Source organism: Tachypleus tridentatus, chromosome 7 (assembly GCF_004210375.1).
Source record: "Tachypleus tridentatus isolate NWPU-2018 chromosome 7, ASM421037v1, whole genome shotgun sequence".
In the NCBI taxonomy this organism is placed as follows: Eukaryota; Metazoa; Arthropoda; class Merostomata; order Xiphosura; family Limulidae; genus Tachypleus; species Tachypleus tridentatus.
In genome coordinates this window covers 150,959,101-150,980,918 of record NC_134831.1, presented here as the reverse complement: position 1 = coordinate 150,980,918, position 21,818 = coordinate 150,959,101, and the positions used below count along the sequence as shown (strand labels likewise).

General features: G+C 32.1%; 1 protein-coding gene across 1 annotated transcript in view; it reads right to left on the bottom strand.

Annotated features, from left to right (window-relative positions):
• Nucleotides 1-9,102: 9,102 nt before the first annotated feature.
• LOC143256907 (degenerin-like protein unc-105) overlaps nt 9,103-21,818 on the bottom strand; it is a 75,151-nt gene continuing 62,435 nt past the window's right edge. The window contains exons 11-13 of the mRNA XM_076514751.1: nt 16,643-16,740; nt 14,619-14,688; nt 9,103-12,169 (exon numbers count right to left, since the gene is read on the bottom strand). Of these exons, the coding sequence (XP_076370866.1) occupies nt 12,047-12,169; nt 14,619-14,688; nt 16,643-16,740 (291 nt within the window). The 3' untranslated portion in view covers nt 9,103-12,046. The remainder of the gene's footprint in view (nt 12,170-14,618; nt 14,689-16,642; nt 16,741-21,818) is intronic.

Sequence of the window (21,818 nt, the reverse complement as noted above, 5' to 3'; positions counted from 1 at the left end):
AGACTTAACTTGTACTATTTTTCATTTTTTATGTGTTTGGGCATCAGTAAAATGCTGAAGAACATTTACTGAACAGGGATACAAACCAAGATTTTATTTGTCACGAAATGCACTTAGTTTACTCGTGACGTCAAAAGTTTTAAATGTGTTACCCTCTTAAAAGGAAACTGGTCACCAAAAATGATTTATGTTTTTTGTTAAGTTCCTTATCTGTATCCAAAATATTTTTCTTTTGTTTATCATACACTGTTTAAAAATACCAGACGACTAATAAATACTCACTAAGTAAACACAGATGGTTATGTTTACGTTCGTGTGCATATTTCTAGTTCCAAAATGAGGCACATATGTTGTGACGTTGCATTTGCGGTTGCTATTTTAACGAACACTGTAACTAATAGGAAATCGTAGGCGTTATGTGCAATAGTTAAATACAATGATTATTTAAGAATAAATCTTTTTTACGTCTTCAAGATTCCGTAATACGTCATATACGGATTCTACATTGACTTCAAACAAAAAGTCTCATTGTTTAGTTCTCGAAAGATCCACTGAGATGTACATGATGGGAGCCTTACTGTAAAATAAAATTTTCTTACATCAAACTGTGTTCAACATTTTACAGCATTATTCTAGAGATCGGACAAGACATGCGATGTTGCATTATCCTGGAATACAACTTGGGATCAGCTATCCGCGGTGGGCAGAGTACAGACATTCCATTGTGTAGAATTGCTCTTAACCACAAAGAAAAAAAGCAAAATGTAAAAGATAATTCTGTTCCAGACGTTCCAGTCCATATTTTTTTTTAAAAAAGAGACCTAACCTTCTCGGTGACGAAAACAACATTTCGACAAGACACAAAGCGAGAGGTACATTTTATTTTATATTTGTATAACATTAGTATTAACCTCTGACGGAAAAAGTAAAAAAAAGCAACAACACCAGAATTCCCTTATCATTTATCATAATGCAGAATCTACAGTGTTTGGTGTTTCAACTAACTTTAGTAAAAATACACCTACATCACAAGGCATATGAAAATATCTGAACAATGAAAGTTGTAAAGGGATTGAAATACGTCAAGAAACATATGTGACCACAATAAAACAAAACGTTATCGTACTATGAATATGATTGAAATACGTCAAGAAACATATGTGGCCACAATAAAACAAAACGTTATCGTACTATGAATATGATTGAAATACGTCAAGAAACATATGTGACCACAATAAAACAAAACGTTATCGTACTATGAATATGATTGAAATACGTCAAGAAACATATGTGACCACAATAAAACAAAACGTTATCGTACTATGAATATGATTGAAATACGTCAAGAAACATATGTGACCACAATAAAACAAAACGTTATCGTACTATGAATATGATTGAAATACCTCAAGAAACATATGTGACCACAATAAAACAAAACGTTATCGTACTATGAATATGATTGAAATACGTCAAGAAACATATGTGGCCACAATAAAACAAAACGTTATCGTACTATGAATATGATGTAAGAGGCGGGTTTGGCATTTTTAGGCATTGTTTAAGAAACAAAATGCTTTTCATGTATTATAAGATGAAATAAAAATAAATTAAAACCTCATAAATAATAAAACAAAGCTTGTTACGTCGTCCAACCTCACTTATTATATCTCACTTACAATACTTTTGTTTTTGTTAGTAAACCTCAGAAGTCAGTAAGTTTGTTAGTTGACTATAGTTAACCCGAATACAAAAAAGGATTCGTGTTATTTTCAAATTATGTATCTTGTTATTTTAAAATGAGCACATGACAGTGTATTTAAGTTATTGTTAAAGTTTATTCTGAGAAAATGATGCATCAACTGAAAAACAAACTAAGGCATAGCTTAAAATTTACTTTTGTAGGTGATTTGTGACGAGTAACACTAAAAGTGTGAACTGTTTCTGTTATTTTTAATGAGTGACTATTAATGTCTTGTTCTGATTAACAAATATTTGTTTCTTGTTGTCTTAAAAAATAATCTGCACGGTTTGAAAACAAGAAGAACGTTTGTTCTTGCCAGTAATTGTCTTTACTATGTTGTTGTTATTAAAATTAACGTATTTCACATTTTTCTAAAGTGGTTCTATTCAGGTCAAATCGCATCGAAGAAAGGATTTTGTAGTAACACATTCCCGTTCCTGACGAAAATTCGTCTGTAGAATGTCAATAAAGGACGAAGACCCACGTGTACATATTGAAGCCACTGATGTTTGAAAACATTGCGTTACTTTCTAGTGAAGTCTAAGGCAATGTGCCTATTACAATTAACCTAATTTTTACACAATACTGAAACGAGATCTCTAGAAAGATGTGTTATTTGTAAAAGAAGCAAACTAGGACTACAAAATAAAACATTATAGGAGGTGAAGTATAACAGAAACGTTCGTAAGCTCGAGTTTTTCACACCTATGAAGTAACATAGTGTGGTAGTTAATGGCTGTCAGCCCACTTTCAGATCCTTTCGACATTTGATTTATAGCACTGAAACACTTAAGTATTTTGTGGTAAGCTTAACTGTACAGATACACTCGATCATTAATATAAAACATATTAAACTAAAAATAATTAGTATACTATTTTGGAACATTTAACTTTTGGACCCTCGTGTATATATATATCTCCAGACGTTAACAAATCTGATAGCATTTGACTTGGTAACAATCTACGACCGGTAGCACACTGTTCACTGTCTTACTCACCAGTGTAAAGTTATTGCAGACCCTTCTCACTTATATAAAAACAGTGTTTACGATACATGACCATTTTGTTTAACTCACAACACAGAAATATGATCCAGCGAGCTTTAAACTTAAAATAGATATGAACTTTATTAATATTCTTTTTACAAAAACTAATCAGGAATACAAAAATTGTAATTAGCACGACGTCCAAGTTTTACTACAATCTTAAACTAAAACATTCTTGATTAAATGTGTAGAATAGAGAACTGTATTAACTAAAATAAGAGAACAAAATGTTATTGAACTTTCAATGTAGAAAATATCTTAATATTTATATTAAAGTGATGTGAACTGTTTTCTTATGTCACTATTATTTTATGTTGTATATTTTAGGACACGTAACATACATATATCTTCGCTATATATTTCATTAGTTCATGTTCTCGTAGAAAACATAAAGATCCTGAGTGGTATAGAGAGCCCAGGTGCGAGAGTTTAGTTTCAATTACACCGGATAGAAAACAATATTTCTATGCTACTAGAAAAATACACTGTTTCTGAGTAGCATGGCGATGCAGCTTTAAAACTCAATTTTGAAAATTACTGGTCATCTTTAGTTTGCAAGTTATGATAGATTTATTCAAAACGTTCTTAAATAACAATTTTTGCTTTAATAACTCCTATTTAAATATTGAACTATAATTCAAGAATATTAAAAAAACATAATAACAATACCATTTAAAAATGAGCATAATGAGATTAGATACTGAAAATATATTAAGGCTAGACTCAAAACTTTCATCGCGGTATTATTTTTTAATTTTTTGTTACAAATAGCTGCTTGACTCATTGCATCTTTTGTGTATGTTTTCAGTTTCACGCTGTAATAATCAACAATATTCTCCTATCACCACAGGATTCCATCGTGCTTAATATAGTTGTTCCATAGTAGAAATATCTTGGTGGAAATACTCACCATGCTTATTGCTAACTGCATCTTGATTATTTGGAAATAAATTTAAATGGGAGCTTAATAAGTACATTTTTATGGAAATCCTAGACCATATTTTCTGTAGTTATTGAGCTTATAATTAATAATCACAGCACAGATTTCACCTCTGGCATTTGATAACCAATTTTAATGATTTCTTAGTAGCAGGTTCTTTTTGATTGCGTATTGTTTCAAAATAATCATTCATCTACTTTTCCTAAATCTGCGGCTTAAGAAAACGACAAAACCTTTTACTTTTGTTTCACTGATTTGTAGAAACTTGTCAGATAAATATTTGAAACTATTAATATTCTTTTTAGAAAATTATTCATGAGTCCCAGTTAAATATGAAGAAACACATTTTGAACATTCATTAAAGATATTCTCGGCAGTTTGTTTCTCTGGTATGTAATTCTCTTTTATTTGCTATTCCTTCTTTTTGAAATGATTTTTATCATCTCAGTTGTCTTAAAGACAATGTTTGGTATACCCATTCTGCAGGCCCAACAGGAGTGCAATAACTTTGAGACTACCAAATATGTTCCACCCATGGTAATCATATCTGATGGCCTCAAGTACAATCTGCATGCTTTATAAGTTTCTTTCATGTTCACAGCATGAGCAACAGGAATCGATGGCTTAGTGTTACCCTTGTGCAAAAATACAGCTATCAGAATAACACGAGATGAGTCAGTAAAAAGTCCACATTCTTGAGCATGATATTCAGTACCTAATTCTTCCATCAGTACACCAATGTTTGTACAGAAACACATAGTATATCATTATAATGAGATGCAAGACTTTAATGACGACTTTGATAAATTGAAAGTTTTGTTTCTGAAGATAATAAATTACACTGCTGTAAATGAGAACCAACAAGTCATAATAAGCTCATTTAGTTCTTCTTGTATTATTAGATGAGGCAGAGTCTGCTGAGGTGCCAGGTATTTAGATGAAGAGAATGAAAAGAATTCGTTGTCTTTTTGCAGGATAGCTTTTCTATTTCCGACTTCACTGGTGAATTTGACACTTCATTGCAGATACAAGATATGAATATTTAATGGTTTGATTACTTTTGCCTGAATATCAAGAAACATCAGTCACACTAAAATAACAGTCAGCTAAATGACCTTTGAACTCACACTATATCATGGACTCTGCACATGGCATACTTGCTCTCTTCTTATTCAGCCATTGTGTCAAGCCAGATGAGAAAATTGTGCTACACACATGTGAAGTCCAATGTTGTTTTTTTTTTGGTTACTAATTTGGTTACCTTTCCTAGCGTGCGATGTTATCCCTACGTGAAGCTTTAACATATTAACAAAATAAAATATCATAGGTCGTTAATAATGATATACATACGATAGAATCTTTAGCAATGATAACATAATCAAAATGTATTAAACTTTTATTGTTTTTCAGCGAGAAACAATAGTCCCCCAAAAAGAGAAATTATAAAGCATAATCGGATAATATATATTTATAAAAATATGAATTCATATAAAATAATCTCTTCTGAAAAAACACGTCTCAACCAACTATAAAGTACTGAACACTATACTGCAAAACATTTTTTCATTATACGTATATATTCACACCAAATTAGTAAATAAAAAGAAAATATTAAATGGATAGAGATAATTCACAACACGTATTTACTTAATTTACAAAGAAAACGAGGCTATTTATATATGGATTCTTAAAAGTGTTTTCAATGTTTTATCTCAGAACAGGAACATCTTTCCTCCATGATGGAGACAGTGTTTCAACAGCTTATCCTCCACTGAGTTGTAAGATAGTTGTTCAGACTTCTGTGCACCTGGTTACCTATTCTTGAATTTGTTACACCATGATGTGTTTCATTATTTTGATTGGGAGGTGTAAAGGGATAATTACATTATTGTTCTGCAAGGTCGTCATCTGTGAGTGGCTCTTGTTCCTCGTCTATCGATCAAGGTGGAGACCTCCCTCATTAATTGCCATGTCTTCTAAAGCACACCCACTGGTAGATGGTGTTGACAACCTTCCGAGCACTTAGAAATTTTCTTTCTTGAAGGATTTTAACTCCATGAATGGTTTCCTTTTAGGTTGTTTTGTAGTCGTTAGACATTGTTCAGATTTTGGGTTTCACCTGAGGTGTTGGTCTGCCTGATTGTGTTGCAGGTTCGTTAAAAATCAGCTGCTTAGATATAATTAAGGTCTCCTGCTCAGTTTTGGTTGGTGGCTTTGAGAATTTAGAACAATCCCAGTGATGACCTTGATCAAAACATTCATGTCCAATGTATTGTACAACAATGCATTTTCATTCAAGAGTCCTACTAATAAAAAATAGATCAGCCACAAGTATTTGGGACACCTCTTAATATTCTGGCTCACTAGAAGGTGATAAACAAGTATCGTTTTTCCTTGCACTTCATGGTCCACTGGCAACATAAGCTGAATAGTTCACAACTAGCTTGTTAAAAACAAGGTAACCAAAAGAATTAATAATAAAAAGAGTCAGAATTGAAGTGTGACCCAAATTAGCTGTAATTGTTCAGAAAACGTTGTGAAAAATGTACGTTGAAGTTGTAATTGCCCAGTTAAAAAATAGAAAATGTCACTCACTTCTTTAAATTTCAACTCTAGAGTTTTTCACATAGTTGACTTATAGCAAATATAGCACATGTCCAGGATTTTTATTCCTTTTTTTTTTATGGACCCGTTATGGCCAGGTGGCTAAGGCCCTCGACTCGTAATCTGAGGGTCGTGGATTCGAATCCCCGTCGCACCAAACATGTGTCCTTTCAGTCATGGAGGCGTTATAATGTGATGATTAATCCCACTATCCATTGGTAAAAGAGTAGCCCAAGAGTTGGCGGTGTGTGGTGATAACTAGTTGTCTTCCATCTAGTCTTACACTAATAAATTAGGGATGGCTAGCGCAGAAAAACAAACCTTTTTTATACATTTTTGTGAATTTAACTTAAAGTTGTATACATTTTTTGTGGCGTCGTCTGATGAATTTATTACTTTTGTGTTTAAATAACTTGTTTAAATATTTAATAGCACGAGAGTAGTAAATAAATATATTTCAACGTTTTTGTTATTTTTAAACAAATTATATAAATAAATGAAATAACTTCAACGAATATGAGTCCGAAAGTAAATTATTTCATACCTTCTGGCTTAAAAACAAAATAACTGACAGATTTGTTTCACTGAACCTTCTAACAACTTGGATGCAAATAAAATTAATTACACACGGAGAATATAAAAGCAAAGAATAACTAAACATACAAAGACTATCTCGAAAATGCGATGTTCTAGTAAATACTTATTGTTGCTCGCTGTGACACTAATTTCTTCAATCCAATTTCGCTGAAAGCGAGGAGATTATTATGCAAAATGTATTTAACTGTATTCAGGAGATTGCGTTACAATTTCTATTTATATTTTATGAGAGATCCACTTTCAGCTGTGCTAGATAATTTCCAATCAATATAAATATGTTTATGAGTCCAGACAAAAGCTGTAAAAGACTGTTTTTACCATTCAAAAATAAAACAAATATACAGAAAGTAATTAATCGGCTTTAATCATAGAGAAGGCGTATGAATTCGCTGAACCTAGTAAAATGAAAGACATCCAATAGTTATTCCTTCAAGACAATCTTCAATAGTTGGTGTTGACAGTAAAAATCGTAATAAATTATATTCAGAATATTTACTATTTTTTTTTCTAATATGATATCAATATTTTAATTTTTAAATCTGAAACAATCACCCATAGATTGATAGATGCGAGGTGAGAAATTAATTACTACTAAGTATTTGATACATGTTATTTACAAGAGGTGTTAGATACCAACAGCATTGACAGGATAAAGATGTTCCATCTTTACTAGCAATTAAAAATTATTATTTTGTTTAATTTTCTGTAATTAATAAAGATGTCATATAATCATGGTTATCGTTGAAGTAATGGTATAAAAGTATTAGCCATGAACATTCATGTCACACATGTATCAGGTATTAATAACTCTTGGCAAAATATTATGTGGTTCCATTTCAGCTTATTATATCTTGAAAATTAATAACACCAGCTATTTAAATTTATGAAACTCAAGTAACAATATTTCAGTTTAAACCGATAAACTGGGAATAAATTACATTACAAAGATCTTGAAATGTTCTCAGTTAATTACTTTTAATTAACTTAGTGCTTGTTCTGTTGTTTTTTCTAACAAACTTGAAATTGTTGGTTGTTCCTGATGTTACACTTTTAACTGACCTTTAAATTAATGGTTATTCTACAAAGGTTGCAATTTATATAATTATTTTGGAGCTTCTCTGTGCTTCTGATAAGAGGTATGACATAGGTGATGAAAAATTTGTTGTTATCTACGTTGAAAATCTTGAAACTGATATTAAATGCTTATTGAATCAATATACTCTACAGTATTTCTAAGGTATAACTCATAAATATTGTGTTCTGAATACAAATCATATTACACTTAATAAATATTCTACAGCACAGACAATGTTTTGTAGAGTATAGCAACCATAAGTAGTTTAAAAATTTAGAATTATATCTTATCCTATTCTACTTCCGTATGATTATTTTCCATAATTTTCTGTAGAGTCCTGAATTTTTGTATTTTTTTATTCTTCAACACGAATATTTTGGGATAAACGTTCCTGGTGTTTATAGATAATTACTTGAAGAATTTTCTTTATATATGGAAGATTTTGTGTCTGTTAGATAAAAAGTGATAAAGCTAATCCAGATAAATGTCAACATTTAACCCTTTCGAGCATTGTAACTAACAATAATAATACATGACAAATGTAAAGCTTAGAACATGTACATTTAATGAAATGAAATTAAAAAAATATACAGTGCAACCAGATTTTTACTTTGTGATTGACATATGATAAGATATTCGAATTTAAGAAATCTAAGAATTACTACAGAACACACGAAAATCACACTTGTCTACAAACGCTTTCTTTAACATGATTATTCATTAAATTTCAACGGATTAGAGTACCACATGTGCAAGTAAGATATTTCTGAATCATTTGTTTACCAGGAATAACTGTTCAGTCTGACTGTCGTACAATTTCAAATCTCACAACCTTAGATGACACAAGAAACGTATAGCAATCATATAAAACGCCTAATTAGATATAGTACATTGTAATTAGATTTTGTGGTTCTAATGAGCGAGTAAAATTGTTTTTGACTCTATATGGTTACTTATCGTATTATTATTTAACGTAAAATAATGGATTTCAAATCATAAATATGAAAAAAAGATATATTTTGTGTCTGTTAGAAGTTATTGTATAATTTTTTTAAAAATTATTTTAACATGAACCAACTACCTGTACTAAGAAGATTAGAAAGAAAATGTTTTTAGTAGGGCATGAATATTATTAGTTTGTTAGGCCTGAAAAATAACATGGTTTTATCATATTAGACATTTTCCACTACAACACAGGAAAAGAGCACAACACGAAAATAAGCACTCAATTTCTGTATATTTTTTATTTTTTACAACATTTACATAGTCTTGGTTCAATAATTATAATACAAACAAGTCCACCAAAAATCTCAAACTTCTATTTTCCCTCCTTATCATAATATTAAGCACTGTTTTATATTTTTATAGAGTATCAGTGTTTAGGAAATTGCATAACTAAAGTAAAGTCAATTAGATCAAATGTATGACGATACATGAGGCAAAAACATTCTGTAGCCATGATCCACAAGTAAGATTTTCTTTAACTCTGTTTTGTTAGCAGTGTTGGCTGGAATATTTAATATATATTTTTATTAATTCTAGTTTATCATCTTACATTTATTACCATAACTAGTTTTCGTTTGTTTGTTGCTATTCGAGGGCTATCTGCGCTAGCCGTCCCTAATTTAGCAGTGTAAGACTAGAGAGAAGGAAGCTAGTCATCACCACCCACCGCCAACTCTTGGGCTACTCTTTTACCAACACATAGTGGGATTGACCGTCACATTATAACTCCTCCACGGCTGAAAGGGCGAGCATGTTTGGCGCGACAGGGATGCGAACCCGCCACCCTCAGATTACGAGTCGCATGCCTTAACACGCTTGGCCATGCCGGGCCTGTTAATTTTCGTTGTTAGCTTAATATATGTATTTAGGCTTAATCTAAATATCCTGAGCTGGTCGATATTATTCGGTTTACAGCAAAAAAATATTGTTAACAGCGTTGGGACCCAACTGATAAAACTATGTATTATTATCTTTATAATTAGCAGCAGGAGAAAGGTACATTTAGATGCATTACTAGATTAACTTTATTTTCAGTTTGATTATATATATTAAAATTAATCTTATTAAGCATCATTTTCCTCAATAATATCACTTTGATGAAAGAAATGTTTATATACTTATCACGAACAAACAGAAGTATGTATTCAAGTACTAACTGTGCAGGTTAACACTTCTATGATATATTATATACGTTGATTTAATTAAAGTATGTTTATGTACTAAATATTAAATTGATTTACTTATTTACTTATGCGTTATAAGTTTGCCCTTAGTTTTATGATTGTCGTATTTTATTTAAAAAACACTAAAGGCTTAGTTAGCCTACTAGTATTTTCTATCATGTATAAATGTTTTTCACACAACTCTTACAATATAGAAATAAGAGTTTATTAGTTAGTTGGTCAGCGGTAGATTTATGGACTTACAATCTAAAATCGGGGGTTCGATTCTCCATAGTTGACAGAGTAAATATAGTATATTGTTAGAGTCTTAACAACGTAACTAAGCTTGTTAGTAAGTTTTATTTGATATAATATGTGATTTTAAACAAAGACGAGTACGTTGTTTGTAAACGTAGTCACAGACTTAGTATTCACGTATAACAACTCATTAGACATGAGATACGATGATTTACATCATAGCCAAAAGAACACTGAGAAAATACCAAACTAATGTTGTTGTATTTATCTGGAAAATTAAACATTCTTAGTCATTCTTTCGTGATAAAAAGTACAACAAAAGTACGCAGACAAATAAAACTAGCAGAATTAAGAATGTTTATGACGACAAACTTAAGTTTGAACAGTTTAATTCTAGATTTGTATTTGTCTTTCCCACTGCGGAAAATCGAATTCCATATTCAGTACTGTAAGTCTGTAAACATGCTTCTGTCCATCCAGGGAAAAATTCATAATAATAATTATTATTATATATATTGTAAGCTGATGTAAGAAATATTAAAACACCCGGTCAGCCTCAGAGCTGATAAAAAGAATTTTAAATGTTTTACGATTAGAAAAAATTGAATGGTTATTTTTTATTAATTCCTTAGAACCCTAATGCAAAATATTACATCAAAGTTTTGAAATATAACAAAAGTACTATGCAGAATAATTAGCATCAAAGTACGTAATAATAATAATATATTAGATTAACAAAAAGGCTACTTTATAGATACTTTACTTTGAAAAAAATAATTCAATTTTAGAGTTAATGAAAAGACTTAAATATTATTTATTCTGAAATATAAAATCATATACTATTATCATATATTTTACAAAAAAGGCTGGTGTAATAGAAAATTGTTTGCTTATAAGATGTTAAAAATTGTTATGATGTGGCTATCAGCGGATAAATTATTCCGAGTTTATAACTACAAAAACTAGATTGATTTAGGGCTTAACTCATTGAAATTCCTTTTGTATATTTTTGAAGAAACGATTACACCTAATGGAGTTAAATGCAATTTAAATATTAATGTACCTTTTAAATAAAAAGTTCTTTTTTTTAAAAGCTCTCTAACTGCACTATTGTCACTGTAACATTATCTGAACTATGTTTAGAATTTAGCATTAATTATTAAATCCACTGCAATCCAAGTGTTTCAGGACAAATCCACAAACACGATGCAGTTTAAAATTACTGTATAAGAATAAAATTACTACATTTTTTAATATTTAAAGTGCATTTGAATTACTCTCACTAATTACGCTAAGAGATAAAATGTAGAAAATGAGAAAAGTTTAAAGAGACAAGTAATTACTTAAGATACAACATATATCACTGTGAATGATCTTAAAATTATTTTTATATATCTCACCAATTTCATTTTCATGAGCATTTATGTTTTCTTAACCGTATTATAAATGGTGTGAATTAGTTCCAACAAATACTGTAATAGGAGTAGTTAGAGAAACATCTTGAGAGCAAAAGGTATCTGTATTTCTTGAAGTACTTCGTTTTAATGTCTATAACTACATGTAACAGTTAACGAGAATTGGTTCTGGTCTTGCGTTTTCCTTTGTTGTTTCTTGTTAGTTTTTTAATTTCTTGGTTAAAGAATAGATGAACTCGATAACCTCAGTACCAACACTAAGTACTGAGAATCCTAACCACATACCCAAGTATCCACCAACGTATCCAAACAACTCAATATCCTGAGAAAACAAAAACATTAATTTGATTTTACAACACTTGACGAATACATAATTACCAGTTACGTTGAATTAATAATTCTTTAGACGACAACAGTAAAGTACGTTGAATGGTTATGCTGGAAGAAATATTTCTTATAAAAACCAGTAAATGTAACACCAAAATGTTTACTTAAGCGTGTTCTTAGTTAATAAACTATTTTCAACTCAGATATATCCACACATTATATATCTTGGCTACTGGATCAGGATTCAATAATTGGAATGAGTATAGCGTAGATAACCACTTCTCTGGCTTTACACTGAACGACAAACAAACAAGTTTTTAATAATCTGAAAAATGTTTTTATTTAATTTTTTATAAATAATTTAAACGTACTGGTGGTGTTATCTCTAAGATGTCAAACCCTAATCAGCAATCACATATATTGTGAAGCTATGGATAAACACTCAGTTGAAGTACCTTACTTCTTAATATTTCGGCCCGGCATGGCCAAGCGCGTTAAGGCGTGCGACTCGTAATCCGAGGGTCGCGGGTTCGCATCCCCGTCGCGACAAATATGCTCGCCCTTTCAGCCGTGGGGGCGTTACAATGTGACGGTCAATCCCACTATTCGTTGGTAAAAGAGTAGCCCAAGAGTTGGCGGTGGGTGGTGATGACTAGCTGCCTTCCCTCTAGTCTTACACTGCAAAATTATGGACGGCTAGCACAGATAGCCCTCTACTAGCTTTGTGCGAAATTCAAAAACAAAACAAACATCTTAATATTTTTGATTATTCAAATTATAAAAATAAAACACATTATATTAATTTATGTCAAGAATAGAATGGTGTGAAATATATCAAAATGATACAACTATAATTGTCCAATTATCAATTGTTATATAGGTAATAAGGTTTGTTTGTTGTTGTTTTTTTTAATTTCGTACATAGCTATCACAGGATTATCTGCACCAACTGTATCGAATTTAACAGTGATAGACTACAGGAAAGGAAGCCAGCTAAAACTAACCACAGCCAATTTTTGAGCTACTCTTTTACCAATGAATAATGTTACTCACTGTTAGATTATAACAGTCCTACAACTAAAAAAGCGAACACGTTTGATAATGGGGATTCGAAACTGCAACTCTCAGATTGTGACCCGAGCGCCTTAACCAACAGGTCGTTTAAGCCTGAAGCTACATAGTGAGATTTTCACGCTATACTAATAGCAAGAATTTAATCTCAAGTTTATATGTATCAGGCCTCAAGCTTGTTGGTAATCTTCCAGAGGTATTGTAAGATTACTCAAGTAATTCTCATAAAATATCAGTTTAAAACATTTATAAACAAATCTTCTTTTATTTACTTCTAACATGTTTTTTGAGTTTAGTCACATCTACAACACGCGTTGTCTTCTTTCAAATATGTATTAATATTCTATAATCTCGTTAATAATACACGACCTCACATTTGAAACTACAGTGTAGAACCACGTTATTATAAGTTTACATCAAATTTGAAACTTTTGTGTAGAACAGTGGTATGAGAACCTTATCCTGAAACGTAATAAAAATACTGTACTAACAAATACAACTTGAAATAATTAAACAGTAATTTTCCTAAAAATAGTGATGAATAAATATAAAACGTTGCAGTCAACCCAATCCCTTGGATTACAACATATAACTTAGATGAGTAATTGGCAGTTTAGTAGCGTTTTAGGGTCATTCACTGTCATTTCAAAGACAAAAGTTTCATTGCGTTTGTTTTTAAGCAAAGGAAATTAAAGCGGTCAGTTCACTAAGTAGCCACAGGGATTTTTTCCATGATTGTTCCTTGCCATTTAGGTGAGCACATGGGAAGAGTGCTAAATAAGTGAGTACTTTTGACAGTTGTCATCATTATAAGCGATAAAGAGGAGATAGGCAATTCATTTCATGTCAGATTGTTCGACATGGTTCAATGAAATCATACATGTGTATGATACCGACACGATAAAATATATAAAACGAAGAAAACGAACGTCTACAGTACTAAGCAATTTCTGCATAGATTAGACGAAGATACTGGGCCACTACCTTTTTGATAGTAGTATCATTACCCAATAATATGTAGGCCATTGAGTATACTATAACGAATTAGTACATGATCCTACTTGAGCAGGTCCGTTATTCCATCTATTTTTCAAATATTACCTGTTGTCTCAACATTTGTTGTCATTTGCATATTGTGTAATATTGGTAGTGCCTAGACGTAACGTAGATCACAATGTTAACACGATACCTCAAACTTAGAGATATAATGTAGAATTACGCAATCAATACGATATTTCAAATTTATGATTATCTTGTACTAATCATACTATCAGTAACGTGTTTCAAACTTAGGATAACATAACAAAATTATGCTTTGAACACAATTCCTGAAACTCAGAACTTTATTATAGAATTAAACATCAACACTTTACCTCAAATTTTGGACTGTACTGTAGAATCAAATTATCAGCGGCTCTTGGACTAATCTCGAAATATAGTTTCCTAGACGGTATAAAATATAAATAAAAAATTACAGAACACTTATGCATTCTTGAAATATCAATAAAATTATTCAATCACGTTAAAAATAGATATAAATTAAATATATTTTATTGTAGTTTATATATCGTAGGAACAGTATCACTGTTTATCTGTTATCTCAATACAATTCAACAATACGATTAACTTTACTCAACAATCAGAGATTACAGTACATAACACATTATTTAGAGAGTAACTACTTAATATGATTAGATTTATCCGATAAGCTGATGTAGTGGTATGTACACAATATTGAGGAGGATTCTGCTTAACCCTCTCGCTAATGGTAGGTCAAATTGAGCTTGTTGTGACATTTTAGAGTTACATTCAATATTTAGTTAAATCTCTTCATCATCAAGGTATACAAATAAACTTGGCGTAAAAACATAGTTAATAAATAAAAGTTTTATATTATATAACTTTTACGTTTTTATTTCTATAACGAAATACTGAAAGTATCCCAAACCTCATCTTAATCTGAGAGTTGTAACATTTGTTCTATAGGTCTTCTACCTTAACTAATTTAATTACCACCTCTCTCTAAAGAACAGAGATTAACGCAAATTACTTATTATAATACATATCTATATTACTAAGGCAAAGACTGACTTGTACAGCCTTCAGTCTTTTTTTGTTTACGGAATCATTGACTGAAAAAACTCAGACCCACTTGCAATGTTTACCTGTCACATCCTCTCTTTTTATAAATTGACAACAGTTCTTTCTTACGCTTTACAGTATATTGTTTGTTTGTTTGTTTTTGAATTTCGCACAAAGCTACTCGAGGGCTATCTGTGCTAGCCGTCCCTAATTTAGCAATGTAAGACTAGAGGGAAGGCAGCTAGTCATCACCACCCACCGCCAGCTCTTGGGCTACTCTTTTACCAACGAATAGTGGGATTGACCGTCACATTATAACGCCCCCACGGCTGGGAGGGCGAGCATGTTTAGCGCGACGGGGATGCGAACCCGCGACCCTCAGATTACGAGTCGCACGCCTTAACACGCTTGGCCATGCCGGGCCTTTACAGTATATTATCTATAATCAACAAAAATACGTGGTTTTAAACTATCAAAGAACTTATAAAATTACTTTGTTTTCAAGGCAGAGTATTGCCTGTTTTATCTTCAGGTAGGAGGTTTATCTCGCTTTGTTCACGTCGAGAAGCATTGGGAATCATATTATGGCTATTAATAAGTTAGAAGCTACCGAATTTATTTTATCTTCTCATTATACCTTTATTTAGTAGTTAATACCACCGGAGCATACAGCAAACATTTGTGGGCAAACTACTTTGAAGATAGTTAAGTGTTGAAATTGACGAGTTACGTAGTGTTACTATAAGTACCATTTTGTGCCCTCAAAACAGGATGTTGTGCGGTTTGTGTGTGTTATTATTCCGTTCTTTTAGGTGTATTTTTAAGTAGATAAAAATTATTTAATGCACTAATATACAATTAGCACAAAAATCTAGGCTTAAATTTTGTGAGCAACTTACAGAAATAACACAAGATATCAAGATGAGAAAGAAATTATTGATGATGAGAAACCTACTTGAAATACAAACGTATCTCAGAACGGCTGGTATGGATATTAACACTTTTATTGACAAGGAGAGAACAACGTTTCAACCTTCTCTTTGTTAACCTCAAGATGGCCTAAGAAGGTCAAAACGTTGTTCTCTCCTTATCAACAAGTGTTAATAACCATACCAGCCGTTCTGAGATACATGAGGAAGAAACTGTTTAATAACTTTCTAAGAACTTGAGGTTTTAAGACATTCACACCGAAACTCATTTCTTTACATCACGAGTCGTGCAGTTTAACTATTTTAACATATTTTTATGTTTAAATAAAATTAAGGATTAACTGATAAACATATAAATATTTACTAATAAGTCCTTAGTGACTCACTTAACTTTAGGTTTATTCTCAGGTTCATTGTTATCAGCTGCACCTGCACCAAATATGAATCTTTTTCGTCTAAATCTGATCTGGGAAGGTTCAAAGCCCTGAAAATAAAATTTGGTTAACGTTGTTACTAATTTGCCAAATTTTAATATACTTAACCTATTACACTGAGCTTTATTTATAAATCTGAAACATCTGTAATTCTACGTTTAGGTGACGTAGGTTGTTTTGATCATGAAAACGTTTGTGTGAATCAATATTATTAATATTTTTAGCCATTTGCTGAAAAAACAACAACAAACTTTTAATAATATTTTTAAAAGAATTATAACAAAATCTACCCAGATGACTCAGCAATACGATTGAAGGTTTATGACACTAAAATTACGTGTTCGATCATTGTAAGGACGAAGGTATATTACTGAAAACGGCAGAGCACAGATAGCCCATTGTGTATCTTTGTGCTAATATATAAACAAGCAAATATACTATCTCTTCTTTAACATTTACTAAGTTGAAACGAAATGGAAATAAATAATAGAAATTCTTTTTTTTTGTTTTTTAATTTCGCGCAAAGCCACACGAGGGCTATCTGCGCTAGTTGTCCCCAGTTTTGCAGTGTAAAACTAGAGGGACGGCAGCTAGTCATCACCACCCACCGCCAACTTTTCGGCTATTCTTTTACTAACAAATAGTGGGATTGACCGTCACATTATAACGTCCCCACGGCTGAAGGGGCGAGCATGTTTGGTGCTACGGGTATTCGAATCCGCGACCCTCAGATCACGAGTCGAACGCCTTAACTCACCTGGCCATGCCAGGCCAAATAATAGAAAACTCGTGAAATGTGTTATTATTGAAACACGCGAAAATAAACTCAGACATCAGTCAGTTAAAGCTGGAAACGATGTTTACTACAAACACAATTTTGAAGAAGAAGTCAAGGGAGCGTATTGTAAAATAAAATTAATATTTCCAAAAACGTTTACAAAACTCAGCTAGTTTTTCGTATCTTGCCAAACTGGATTAACAACATCACGAGGAATAGTGAAATAATGCTCACTATTCAACAAATAGTCTACGTTAATTCAAAGGTTACCACTCATTTGCTATCCACATTGCCATCATGCAATGCTCGGTTTGGAATTCGGTTTTTCAATCAAACTCCAAATAGAAAACAACATTTCTACTAGTCTTTACTCGATAGCAAACACATTTCTTTCTAGTTTAAATCAAGTCGACAGATGGTTTGTTTGTTGCTAAGTGCAAAGCTAAGCAATGAATTATTTAAGTTGTGGCCACAACGGGTGTAAGGCCACTGATGTGTCCATCAGGCGTAATAGCCAGAATTTCAGCTTAAACTAGCTACGCAACCCTAACATAAATTAGAACTTCATTTCTTGAAGTTAATACTTTCTCTTGTTAGTTAGCGTAATGTCTAGAGTACTAAAGTGATACTTTACAATAAATACAGGTGAGAAAACACATTTCAGCATTTGAACTAAATTCTTTTTTTATTTTAATTTAAAACTTTTACACTAAGGAAGAATATTTTCTAAAACAGGTACAACATTTCCTTCACGAGGTGTTTTAACGGTAAAGAAGGCTTTTGTATTCAAATCAACATTAAATAACACAGACGTTGAGTGGTTTTATTGTTTCGAAATGTTTACGTGTTCTTCAATAATTCCTGTGTACTTAATCCGAAAATGATATCTATTTTCCTCCATCGTGTATAGATTTTTCACAAAACGCTACACGTACTTTTACATAAGTGAATCATTTTCAATGAAACTGAATCACATATATTATGCTTAAAATGTTGATAACCACTAGATATAGAATTATCTAGATCAATTGTGACGTGAGAGTTTTATCGATTGTTCTAGAACCCACGAGAAACACATTGTTAGTATATAAACCAGGGGTGGCCAAACTTACTTAACGTAAGAGCCACATACGATAAATTACAGATGTTTGAGATCCGCAATACATAAACAAATATTACGCATACGTTTTTGTTGCTACATGTACATTTTGTTACATAAATTTTATGTAAATATTAATAAATACTTGTACATACTAATATTTATTCATGTGTGTAGTTTTAAACTGTTAATTTGTATTAGTTTTAATAATCATAAAGTGCACATCTATATACGCAATGTTTTCAAAATTCTAGCAAATTATTCTTGTAAATATATTGAACGTATTTAATAGGGTAATAAACTATGAAAACATCTAAGAAAAATATGCAAATTTGCATATCATTAACATTAAATGAGACTGCCAAATATAAAAATAAAAAGGGTAAAAACATATATTCTAATGATATTCATTTATCTTAGTAAATATCTGGTCAAAACATGGAAAAAATATGTAAAACAATAAAATTAGAGATATTTTAATCAGAATACCACCTTACAAAATTTCAGTCTTATCATAGTATTTTTCTGGCACAGACATTGATATAATTATCAGGCCATTTACTGCTGATATGTTGCCAAGGCTGTACGAATTAGCTCCATCAGGTGTTGATTTGTAAGGATTACACAATGTTTTGACTTAGCAAACTTCATTACAGAGTACAGTGATTCACAGCTGTATATTGTGCTGAAAATTGAGATGAGTCGCACACTGGTTTTCCTCAGTTCAGGATATTTTATTTCTGGAAATTGCTTCCAGATCTTAATTGTAGAATGGAATTTGTGGATCATTTTTAGACCCACGTCCTCCTGTAGTTCTATTAGTTCTATTTCCACGGCAGATGATTCTGTAACAAGGTTCGAGAATTGGACAACCATCATTGATCACATCAACCGTGAATGAATTTACAAAAAAGGCAAAGCAGGGCCTCAGCGTCTTCAAGTCCTCAAACCTGTCTAGAAAATTATCAAGCACTCTTTGTAATTTATCTTTGTATTCTTCCAGTTTGTGGTCTTTTTTTTCAATACGCATTTACTCTATTTTTGAGATTGGGAAAGTAACTGAAGTTCCTTGACAATATGTCTCTTTGAAAAAGTATTATTTTAATCTGAAAGCTGAAAATTGTGTGAGTAAGATCAGAAACAATCTTATCTCTCCCCTGGAATGCCAAGTTGAGAGTTTGTAGACGATTTATTATATTAGAAGAGAACATTAGATCTTGCATCCATTCATCATTTCCCAGTTGAAGATAGAATCTTTTATTTTATTCAAGAAAACTGATAATAGGCTCCAACAGATTCACAAACCTATTTAAGAAACTGCAGATTGACAACCATTTCACAGTGCAATAGAAAGAGACATCAGTGGGTTTATCTTCAAGCTCCAGTTCTTCAATGAAATTTTTAACTGTCGGTGGGTCTTCAAATTTAAGCGTATGAAACTGACAATTTCAAGAACAAATTTCATAACATCTTCAAACTTAAAAAATCTGGCTACAAAGTGTTGACGATGAATAATGGAATGAACAGGGAGAAATTCTGGAAAGTTGGGATTACTTTTCATAAGAGCAATTAACCAAGAATTGCCCCATCTTTTGTAACACTGACGAGTTTATCCATTAGAAACTCAGCATTTGTTAAGACTCTGTCAAGTGCATTTTGAATGTCAACACCACGAATTGTTTCTTTTAGTGCCACTAAATCCAACATCACTTGTTTCACAGTTACATCAGAGGAAACAACACAAACAAATACCGCCAATTGTGGGTTGTATTTTATGTCTGTAGATTCATCAAGGGCTAAGCTGAATGCAAGGGAATTCCTTAAATCATTTTGCATTTTGCCTACAACATCAGCACTGATATGGTAGATACGTCTCTCTGTAGTGTGGCATGAAGCTGGTGTTTGTGCTATTAGTCACTGAAGTTTTGTGTTATTTGGATCTAACATTGCAACAACTTCAGCTATGTTCTTCTTAACAAATTCACCATCAGAATATGGGCGTTTAACACAAGCAATATTCCATGATATTAGAAAACTAACTTCGTCGTTGTATCAACTTCCTAACTGAATGTTGTCAACAGTGTCTGCTGGCTATTTAGTGATGATTTTAACACAGTTAACTTGTTTTTTCGTAATTTTGATTCAGGTGGATAACACTATGTAACACAAATTTTGTTACTGGATAGTATGTGTTATAACTTAATTGTTTATGTTATAAAAGTACAGAAAATGGCCATTATTCCCTTCAAACTTTGCTTTTGTGATTTGCATAATGAAATTTAAAAATTAACCTATTTTCAATGTAAAAACGGGCAAATTTGCACATTTTCATTTTCATAAGGTCTGAATAAAAACAACATACGAATCAAGATTTACATGTATTTATACTAAAGTTATACAAAAATGTTCAGAAGTGCATAGTTTCTCGAGATTTGCGACTTTAATGCAAATCTCCTTCACGTATCAGCCCCAAATATAGTTTCCCATCATGTTTTTGTTATACACTCCTTGGTAGCGGCGTTCTAAGTCCAGTATATTTTGGTAAAAGCGCTCGCCTTGCTCCTCTGAGTATGCTTCCATGTTCTCCTTGAATTTATCAAGATAAGCGTCAAGGATATGGTCTTTCAGGGACATCCTGCAGCCAATTTTGCCGTATTACCGTAGTTTTCACCAGAGCCTTAACCCATTCTACATAATTTTCGGCCTTGTGATTGCCCAAGAAGACCCGAACCACTCCGAAAAAGCTGCCCCAAGCTTCTTTCCTCTTCCTAATGAGCTTCTTGGGGAATTCTGTGCACTCCAGGATTTTCTTTACTTGTGGTCCAACGAAGACACCAGTATTGACTTTTGCCTCAAACAGTCTAGGGAAGAAGTCTCGAAGGTACTTGAAGACTGCAGACTTCTTATCAAGACCTGTGACACATTATTTCCTAAGACCCAATTTCATGGCAATGGTGGGAACAACACCTTTTTGAGGTCCACTAGTGGACATTGTGCCTCCACGCAGAGAACTCGGTCCCTTGTGGCCAATGCTTGATACATTGGCCACATACATAGCAGAATGCGTCTGGAGAATGCTTGCAACTTCTTGATGCCATCTCTGATAAAATCAGATAGGTCTATGTGTTCACTTAGGCAGCTAGAACTAAACTGAAGTGGTGAGTGGTGAGTCCCTGTGTATATATTACTATGTGAAGTTCTAAAATGCTTTTGAAAATTCTCGTAAGTTCTACAACATTCTAGAAAATTCG